This window comes from Ailuropoda melanoleuca, chromosome 14 (genome assembly GCF_002007445.2).
Source record: "Ailuropoda melanoleuca isolate Jingjing chromosome 14, ASM200744v2, whole genome shotgun sequence".
In the NCBI taxonomy this organism is placed as follows: domain Eukaryota; kingdom Metazoa; phylum Chordata; class Mammalia; order Carnivora; family Ursidae; genus Ailuropoda; species Ailuropoda melanoleuca.
This window is the reverse complement of record NC_048231.1, coordinates 27356900-27367358: the sequence shown is the minus strand read 5'-3', so window position 1 is coordinate 27367358 and position 10459 is coordinate 27356900. Positions and strand designations below refer to the sequence as shown.

Below are 10459 nucleotides of genomic sequence, written 5' to 3'. Positions count from 1 at the left end.
GGGACCCCGGGAGGCGGGCCGCTGAGCGGGGCGCGCGGCCCCGAGGATGCGGGAGCGGGAGCAGGTGAGGGCGCGGGACCCCAGCCGGCGGGCGGGCTCTGGGGCCGAGCGGTGGGGTGTGTCCGTCAGCGGGGACCCCGGAGCGCGTCGGTCAGCCCCGGTGTCCCGGAGGATGGGTCCCGGCTTCCAGACCCGTGGCAGGAGCGTTAACAAAGAGAAAAGTCTTCCCTTTCGAGGTTCTCCGTGATCTAGTTGAGTTCATTTCTAAAGGGGGTCTTGAACTTCTATTCTGAACTCCTTAGCTGATTGTTGCGGCTTGATCTGGATCTGGGTTTTAACAGTTTTAGGCATATTTGTGCCTCTCGGAATAATAAATGCGAAATTTGCCAGATAACTTTGGCGAGGAGGCAAGTAGGGAAGGATTGTTTGGTGATGACTTGTTTTTGGAGTAAAGAGTGTTTACTCTGGAGAAAAGAATTCTTGGGTCTGCAAATTCCGACTTGTGACTTCTGCAAATCCTGATTAGATTGGCCCCTCTTGGCATGCACGTCTTTTCTTTTTTGCTGAGAAAGCCTTATAATAATAGCGTAAACTCGCAAACACATTCAGAACACTCCGTGTGCTCTGACAACCACTGTATACCTAATCAGTTGCTGACAGTTTTTTTTTTTAACTTTGGAATATGACAGTAATTTTACTCTGACAATAGTTGTCTGTTTTGTTTCTAGGGTATTTTATTCTCGAGTATCTACGCATTTTGTCTATGAGAAATATGTTTGATTTAATGCTATAGATCTATATGTTACTCTAAAGATGTCATATACTCTGATTATTTTAAAGTATCATTGACAAAATTACATGTGGGGAGGATCTTCGCAGCAAGGGGGGAAACGACAGGATTCAGAGTTACAGTGTTTTTGAGAAACTTGAAAGGGGATGTGAAAACATTAAAAATGAATTCACAGACTGCGTTTTGAAAAGTGGAACAGAATTTAACATGTATCTCTTATTACATAACAATGGTTTTGTAGAGTAAGTATTTACTAGTTTTCCTTCGGAAGTGAATTACAAATTATCTGTTTAGTAGATAAGTTATAATTTCAGTTCTTTCAAATTATTGCATATTATTTTACAGCTGAAACATAACCCCCCAAAAGCAACTTATATTTCTACTCCATTTGAACATGAATAACTTTGACATGATTTGCTAGTGAAAACTATACATAACTGAAAATTAAAAGGTGTAAATCATTGATAATTTTCTAAATTATTAAACAGTGTTATTTTAACACAGTAGTTTTAAATAAATAAGCAAAAAGCAAGCTATTCTTGTGGATAGATATTGGGGAAAAATGTACCCTGACATCCACATTCACACCCATGTTCATTCCTTCAACTTTTTCTATTATATTATCAAATCTACCAAAATAAAGAGAAAACATTGGCCTTTCTTTATCGCTGATGCTGTAAAACATTTCAGATCTCAGGAGCAACTGAAAGTTTTATTCTGCATTTGCTTAATCAGAGCTTAAGTTAATAATTAAGTTATATAGCATAATACTGCCTTCAAGGCATAGGTCTACCTTTGTAATTAAGAGTCTACCATATTTGAACACTAAATACAAATATTCATCTTTCCTCTGCATAGATGCAATACCTTGTCTCTAAATCACACTACTTAATCTGTCCCATTTTTTGTTACCATAGTTCATATATAAAATTGAAATCCACTCCCTCATGTCATAAAAGGTATTTATGTAGTATACGTGGTGTGGTATGTTATATACATATAATCTTTTAACATTTGTATTATACAAACACTGGCTTGCCAGGCAATTTTCTAGTCAAAAGCTTATTAAAAGTTCTCATTTCTTGATTTTTTTTTCATTTCGCTTCAACTATTTAGTTTATACACTGATATGGCAAAGAGCATTGAAAACTGCAGGTGGAGACCATATCTTTTTATACTATTTATATTACCCCCCCTTAGTATGGTGCTTTTACTAATAGAAGGTACTCAACAAAAATGCTGTTTAAAACAGCGCTTTAAGTAGTTCTAGTTTATTTCCTTTGGCCTTCTTCCTCCAGTCCGGTTTTGTTTTGTTTTTTTTTTTAACTTTTATTTTTCTGGCTACCTGGGTATAACCAGAACTCAAAGGCAAAAACCAAACAAAAACACAAACAACAAAAGCAAGAACACAGAAACAGAGAAAACAGTGGTGCGGTGCTAGAGATACAGCCATGTATATAATTATAGCATGCCTGTAATCTCCTTAAGGGCAGCGACGGCTTAGGGTTCCTCTTAGATTTCTCACACTGCCCACTACGCTACCTTGTAGTCAGAGATGCAATACACTTTTGTGGAATGGAATTACAAAATGTTAACTTTGGCAAAGTCTAGTGAAATAGCTACACGCTATTCTCTAGCTCCGCCATACTCCAGCCCTGTGTGCCCATCACCTCTGAAACCGAAGCGCAGTCAGGAAAGCGGAAAAGAGCAAAGGACTGGGAATGAGGAACCTGGGATCCATTCCCAGCTCAGCGCATCCGAGTGTGAAGCTGAGAAAGCCGCTTCTTTTGAGGCCTGGGTTCTGTGTCTTCCAGACGAGAGGATTGGGGGCGGACCCTCCCCCTCCGCGCGGTTCCCCGCCCAAGTTCAGGGTAGCTGGCCATGGCCGCGCCTCGCTGAACGATTCGTCTTCTGGGGCAGCCTCTACTCAGGATAAAAAACAAAACCCCAAAGGGTGGGAACCCTCCCGGGATTTTGTTGACTTGTTTAGGGGTGAAAAAAAACCCAGCCGGCGTAAAAACCCCTAGCCGCCGCTCACGCTCAGTTTGCTCCAGCCCAGGAGTTAGCATCAACAGGTGTGTTTAAAAACGCTGTAAATCACGTATGGGGGTGGGGTGGGGGGATGGAGGTGTCCTGAGGCTCCAAACAGGGAACCAAACGGACCCCACCCAGACCCCTCCACCTCCTATGGGTCTCGAGCTGGGTTCTTTAAACGTTCCCTCCGGGGGCAGCGGAGGCCAGTCCTTCGCTAGCTCGTCCGTCCGGAAACGCGGCGGCGGGCGGAGAGTTCCGGGACTTCCGAGGCTGCGCGTTGGCCAGGCAACGCCACAGGCTTTTAGGCGGGGAGGACGCGGGGGGAGTTGGATCCCGAGTTCGGGTCTCCGGTGTTCCCCCTTCTTCATGGGCTTGCTGAGCCCGGTCCTCGCCTTGTTAACCCAGGATGGCGTTTAAGGCTTCGCCCGCCTCGGCTTCTGGGCGGCGGCCCTGCTTAGGTGAAGGCCCTCGGACTCTTCAGGCGTCCCCACCCGCCGGGAAGCCGGGGCCACCCTTTTCAGAATTTCCTTGCTTCTGGTGGTAATCGGATAACAAGCATTTGTAGGGTCTTTATGACTTGTTAATAAATCAATCTATTTGGTGACGTAAATATTTAAAAAGCAGAAACAGCCCTACAAATGCTTGTTAAGCGTGTCACCTCGCTTGAACCTCACAGCTGCCATATGTTACGGGGGATTATTCCTCCCCTTTGGGTTCAGGGTTCATTTGTCTAATGGGGTTTAGACTTTTATGGAGCGCTTTTGGAGGTGTTTTGCAGTTATCTCCCTGAAGGGCTAAAGAACCCCGACAGTTGGCGTCTTAGGGAGCCCCAAAGTTAACTATAAAGAACAAAACTTGAACGTAGAGCCACACGAATGCCAACTACTGAATTTGGCGGTACGGTGGTGCCAGCCACTAGCTCATTTAATCCCTAAGGTAGCCGTAGGTGGTGATCACTATTTGTAGGGTTCAACGAGGGGTGGAGTCCGACCCAGGGGCTAAGGCGTTGCTATGATCAACTTCCTCACTGCCTCCCAGATCCTGTTCGTTCCTTCTTTTTCCAGGAGAGAGGGAAAGCTTATTCTTTGGATACAGCTTTCATGATTTTTATTTTTAAAAACTCAGAGGCGGCGGGGGGGGCATAAAAATAAAAACTCCGTCCAGAAGTTGCTGTTGCCCCCGTAACTGGTGTTCCTCTTTCCCTCAGCACTGGCGTGGATGCTCCCTTCACCCGGCCTTTGGGGACTCAGTTGCTTTTTGATGGCGGCAGCCTCTGCGGGGTGAGCAGCCCGAGACTGTACAGTACTCCCGTCGGGAGAGGATCGCTTTGTCCCGCCGTCCCCACCACCGTAGTGGTGGCGGTGCTTTTCCCTTTTTAACCTGTCCGCCACGCTCGAAGGGACAAGAAGATGCCACTGCCATTTGGATTGAAACTAAAACGCACCCGGCGCTACACGGTGTCCAGCAAGAGCTGCCTGGTTGCCCGGATCCAGCTGCTCAATAACGAGTTTGTGGAGTTCACACTGTCTGTGGAAAGCACTGGCCAGGAGAGCCTGGAAGCTGTAGCCCAAAGACTGGAGCTTCGGGAGGTGAGCCCCCCCGCACCTCCAAGGCTGCAGGCTTCTCTAGCCTGGCTCTGAGCTTTCTTCCTTCCTAGACGTTCTAATGCATGCTGGCTCTGTCTTCTCCAAGTCCATCCCTGGCCGTGATGTCTGAGTCTGCAAGCCCCTGTCCCTGTGAAGAAGGAATAGATACAGGTCTTTCTTTGGGTCTGCCTCCTAAGATCACTAATAGTGCCTGAGTTTTGAAAATGCTTTTATTTGTTCCCTTAAAATGTAATCCAAAATCAAATAGTGATGCATTTAGGATTGTCCAAGTTCCTCTTTTTTTCTTTTTTTTTTTTTAAGATTTAATTTATTTGAGAGAGAGAGAGGGAAAACATGAGCAGGGGGGAGGAGCAGGCAGAGGAAGAAGCAGACTCCCGGCTGAGCAGGGAGCCTGATCTCAGGCTTGATCCCAGGACCCTGAGATCATGACCTGAGCTGAGGGCAGACACTTAACCGACTGAGCCACCCAGGCGTCCCCCAAGTTCCCCTCTTCTAATATCCCAAATGTGTCATCCTGATCTAGGACAGTTGACTGATGTCATTCATTCATTCAACATTCATTGACTATTTGCACAGGCCACCACACCAAGATTGTAAAGACATACTGTCTGAGTTTGAATTCTGGTTTCCTCATCAGCTGGTTGTTTAACTTTGGATGAGTTATGTGACTCTCTGGGCGCTAGTTCCCTCATCTGAACCATGGGGATAACAGTGGTGCCTAACGCTCAAGAGTGGTTGTGTGATTTAAAGTGCATGTAAAGCCAACATTTTTTTTTTAACTTTGTCTTTTTTTTTTTTAAGATTATGTATTTTTTTTAGTAATCTCTATACCCATTGTGAGGCTTGAACCCACAACCCCAAGATCAAGAGTCACGTGCTTTTCCGACTGAGCCAGCTCGGTGCCCCAAAGCCAAAGCTGTAATAACAGTCTGTTATAGTTATCATAGGGAGGTTTGGCCTCGAAAACCCCTAATCTCGTCCGTAGGAAGTTGTAGAGTCCTCAAGGATCCACATGTCTTAAATTTAAAATGCTATATAAGGCCTGTGAAGAAAAGGGCTCTACTTAAATACAAGACCCTTCCTGTCTTTGGCTGCTTGGTTCTGGGGTAAGAGAAAGATGGAGAAACTGGCTATTCCCTAAAAAAGCCCAGGTGATATTCCTAACCAGAAATCCCATTGTTGTAGTTCATAAAAAGTTAGGAATAGATAAACTGTTTTGATTATTCAATATTAAAGACCTGTTAAGTGCCAAGGACATACGTAGTTGGAGCTCATGCTAGTGTTGACACCAGTAAGAAAAAACAGGCTGTTCCGTGCTATCATAGGGAAAGTAGAGGGTGCTATAGACAATAGGGAGAGGCCCCAGATAGTGCAGGGTGGAGTTGCCAAAGGCTGGAAAAGACTGTTCCAACAAAGGAACTGCAGGCCCAAGACATGAGGCAGGTGATCTACTTGGAGCTTCAGATGGGAAGAGGAAAGGCTGAGAATAGGGCCACATACTGCCAGGTTTTTGTTAAAGGGTTTGGGTTTGTCCTGAAAGTAGTAGGGAAATTAGTGAAGGATTTTATTTTATTTATTTTATTTTGTTTATTTTTGAGTAATCTCTACACCCAACATGGGGCTTGAACTCATGACCCTGAGGTCAAGAGTCTCATGCTCCTCTGACTCAGCCAACCAGGTGCCCCATTAGTGAAGAATTTTTTTTTTTTTTTTAAGATTTTATTTTATTTATTCGACAGAGACAGAGACAGCCAGCAAGAGAGGGAACACAAGCAGGGGGAGTGGGAGAGGAAGAAGCAGGCTCATAGCAGAGGAGCCTGATGTGGGGCTCGATCCCACAACACCGGGATCATGCCGAGCCGAAGGCAGACGCTTAACCGCTGTGCCACCCAGGCGCCCCCAAGTGAAGAATTTTAAACAGGGATTTGGCGTGATTGTTCTTGCGAAGAGAGGGCCTTCTGGAGAACGAGTAGAACGGAATAGTTGGAGTGCAGATGATGGTCACTTGGATCCGGATGGGGATAGAGAGAAGTGGCTGGAATCTGGAGATATTCAGGACCTACCTGCCAAGTGTGGAGAAGGGCTAGCCAGAGGGTCCAGGTTGATAACCCAGGTTTCCAGGAAATGTTGGAGCCTCTAACTGGGAGAGGAAACAAAAGGAAGAGCAGGTTTGTGGGGGATAGGGAGAGGTGTGTGGTGAGATCAGTTCTGGAAGTGCACAGTTAGAGATGCCGGTTGAAGATGTCGAGGAGGCAGAATTTGTGCGGGCTTGGAGCTCAGCTGGGGGAAGGATTTGGGAATCGTCAGCCTAGGTCAGTTCATCAAAGCTGGGAGAGGGCATGAGGCTGTCTAGGAGAGAGAAAGAAGACGTAGCAGACCCCTCGGGGTTGAATAGAGGAGGCCGAGCCTTTGGAAGGAGCTGGAATGGAGCACCAAGAAGGAGAAAGTAAACCAGGAGAGCTGGCGGCAATGACTGGCCCTGCTTGCTTGTGTTTATTCCATATTTTTTTGCTTCCATCACCCATTTTTTCCTTTTTTTAAAAGAATTTTGGTTCTCTTTTCCTGTCATTTCTTCCTCTTGCACCAGGTCTGCATCCAGCCACTACAGAATCAACTTCTTGAGGAACTGTGGTTAATTTATTTTTGTACCCAGAGTACCAGGCCTGGAATGTGCTCAATAAATACAGGCTGAACTGAACCCACAGGCATTGCTTCCCTTCTCTGTTAGTTAAGAAGTCCAGAGAAATCACCACTCTTGTTCGAGGTTATTGTACTCAGGAATAAGCACCTTCATACAGCTGTGGGTACCTAATGAGACTGATTTTTAACAAAGGAGTGGAGTGCTTTGAGAGGGAACAGGCGTGAACCCTAGGAAATGTCTTGCCCTTGGACAGACTATCCCAACATTTCCAATACTTAATGACAGTCATGGTTAGGAAGTTAGTCTGTATAGCAGACTCTTCCTTTCAAAGCGCTGGAAGTTCTGCTCTGTAGCATATGAACTGATGGCTTAAGCCCCAGGCCTAATCTGACCAAATGACCGGATGACCGTTCAGAAAGTCTCTGAGTCAGGACAACACCTGTTCTGACTTTGTGCCCATACGTATGAGATTCATACCAAGAGCTGTTGGTGTGTTGTTATCTTGCACTCTGCTCCCGTCAATCAGAATTATCATAGTGTAGAGATTTGGCTGATAAGCTCTGCTACTGCCCAGATTTCAGTTGGGGGAGAAAAAGTCTGTATTGGCTTAATTGAATACTATTTTACTTCTGTAACGACAATTATAAAGGCAACACATACCCATTGCAGCACTACCCAGAGGCTTCAACTCTATCCCTAAGTATTTTATTTCTTAAGTAGGTTGTGTGGGTATATGTTTGTTAGTCTTCATATTTTTTTTTAATGTCTAAGATATTTTATAATATATTAAGAAACTACAAATGGTAAGGTTAATGTACTTATTTCCAATTTAGTTAACTTAGATGAACTTTTTCTTTCCTTTTTTTTTTTAAATTTTATTTGCGAGAAACAGTGGGGGAGCAGCAGAGGGAGAGGGGGAAGCAGACCCCCCGCTGAGCAGGGAGCCCGATGTGGGGCTCAATCCCAGGACCCTGAGATCATGACCTGAGCCGAAGGCAGCCGCTTAACCAAATGAGCCACCTAGGTGTCCCTAGATGAACTTTTTCTAAATTCACCATATTTGAGCTGTGAAGAGTGACTTTTAAAAATGCAGGAACACTATCCCCACAGAAAAATATTGCTATTCGTTATAGCAACAGCTTCTCAGAGCTGTTGAAATTCTCTGCATATTATTCATTCTGAGTTTCAGAACATGTTTTCAAGAGAGGTTGTGAAAGCCTTTGTAGAATTTAAGGGGAATTAGAAAACTTTCTCTCTAGTTCGGAAGGTATATGTTATAGAGCCTTGATGGAGGTGGTGAGACAAGAGGGTGTCAGCTGGGCACAACCACTCCCACGGGGCAGGGTCACCTTGATGGAATCAGCACAGTTTGGAATGAGGTGGTTCAGCTTAAAAACCTATTGTCAGGGCACCTGGGTGGCTCAGTCATTAAGCGTCTGCCTTCAGCTCAGATCATGATCCCAATGTTCTGGGATCCAGCCCCAGCATCAGGCTCCCTGCTCAGTGGGAAGCCTACTTCTCCCTCTGCCTCTGCCCCTCCTCAATGCTCTCTCTCTCTTTCTCTGTCAAATAAATAAAAAATCTTAAAAAAAAAACACAAAATCAAAAACCTATTGTCTTTGGGAGTAAGACCTGAGTTACCCCAGCTGACTGAGAAGGATACATAAAAGCAGGATGCCAGTTTAATAATTTACAATGAGATATGGAACCACCAAGGGCCCCAAGTATGTATGTTCCCTGGCCAGGCCATGTTCTCCCTGTAGGCAGGCCACATGGGAGCCAGTGCAAACTAGAAGTTGCTTGGTGAGCACGGAACCAGACAATGAAGAACCTTCTCTGTCTTCATAAGGGGAATGGTGCTGCCTCCGGGACCAGACAAGTTCCTTTGAGTCTGAGTTTCCTTTCTGGGCACTGCTTAGGTGGGCCCTTCCTTTATTTGCCTCTTGAGAAGATTCTTTAATAGAGAGGTTAAGACATTTGGAAGTTGAATCAGAAAAACTTGAGTTTGGACCCTGGTGCTGCCGTTTATCAGTTATGTGACATGTTAGTTATGTGATCCAGCCCAGGTGATATGCCACATCATCACATAATTCATAAATCAACCGTCCCATCCACTTTATGCACATCTCTCCTTCATTCATGACAGTTCACATAGATGACGATTTTTTATTTGCAAAAAGACAACATGAGACTGAAAAAGGAACTTTTACAACAAAAACATTTTTTAAAAAGTGATTTCGTCCAATTACATTTGGAATTGGAATTTTTCAAGTCTAGTTTTTCATCTGTGGGTTGGGGATAACAGTAATAGTAGTAGCTACCTGATGGTGGCTGTGAGGATTCAGAATTAGATGAAAAACATTTAGCAGAGGACTTGGTATGTGAGAAACTCTCAGCAATTGCTGTTGTAGTTCGTGACTCCCATTTCCATGTTGTGGTAACTGACCAGCTTCTCCTCAGATTAATTCTTTTGTAAATATCTTGTATTCTGTTACTAAATGGAAAAAGCAGTGTTTATTCATAAAATGTTCTTACAGTTTTTAAAACAAGTATAGTGGCCACTGGTAATCACAATTTTACATTACTAAACTGTTAAAATTTTAGTGTACCATTGTAATTTAGCAGTTATAGTTGAACCTCTTTTTCATGCCACTTGAAATTAATTTGTATGGTGTCATTGCCTCGTTGCCCTCCCCCTCAAAAACAACAGAACTTTAGTAGGTTTTTACTTCTCTATTAGCCTATTTCTTCGAACCTCTTGCTGTCACCCTACGATTAAAAACAAAAAAATTTTTATGAAATTTTGGATTAAGGTTTATTTTTTTTCTTTAGGGTATGTCTTTCTCAAGGATTCTTTTTATTTTTATTTTTTAATTTTAATTTTTTTTTTTTTTAAGTAGGCTCCATGCCCAATGTGGAGACCAATGCGTGGCTTAAACTCACAACCCTGAGATCTAGACCTGAGCTGAGATCAGGAGTCCGACATCTAACCATTGAGTGCCCCTAAGCATTCTTTTTAAGTCTTTTATTACGTTTGATAATCATATTTTTATCATGTTGTCATGGGTTTTAATTAGGTTCATTGCAAATCATTATTTCTTGTACAGGGTACCTTCCTTTATCATAAAGTCTTTATTCACCTTAATTCACATGTGGTTGGTGGTTTTGTTGGTTTTTTTTTAAGATTTTATATGTCCAGTTAGGAAATGGAACCTGAAAACACCGTGGAAGCTTTTTTTTTTTTTTTAAATCTCTGTGACCAACATGGGGCTCAAACTGAGGACCTGAGATCAAGAGTCACATACCCTAGGGACTGAACTAGCCAGGTGCCCCAACCCTGGAGGCCTTTAAAAAAAAAACAACCCACGAACTTTTTTTTTTTTTTTA

The 10459-nt window shown here is 43.8% G+C and overlaps 1 protein-coding gene across 1 annotated transcript in view; it reads left to right on the top strand.

Annotated features, from left to right (window-relative positions):
• The window catches only part of PTPN21 (protein tyrosine phosphatase non-receptor type 21), a 72745-nt gene continuing 62286 nt past the window's right edge, over positions 1 to 10459 (top strand). The window contains 2 exon segments of the mRNA XM_034642403.1: positions 1 to 64; positions 4032 to 4413. Coding sequence (XP_034498294.1) covers positions 4234 to 4413 — 180 coding nt within the window. The 5' untranslated portion in view covers positions 1 to 64; positions 4032 to 4233.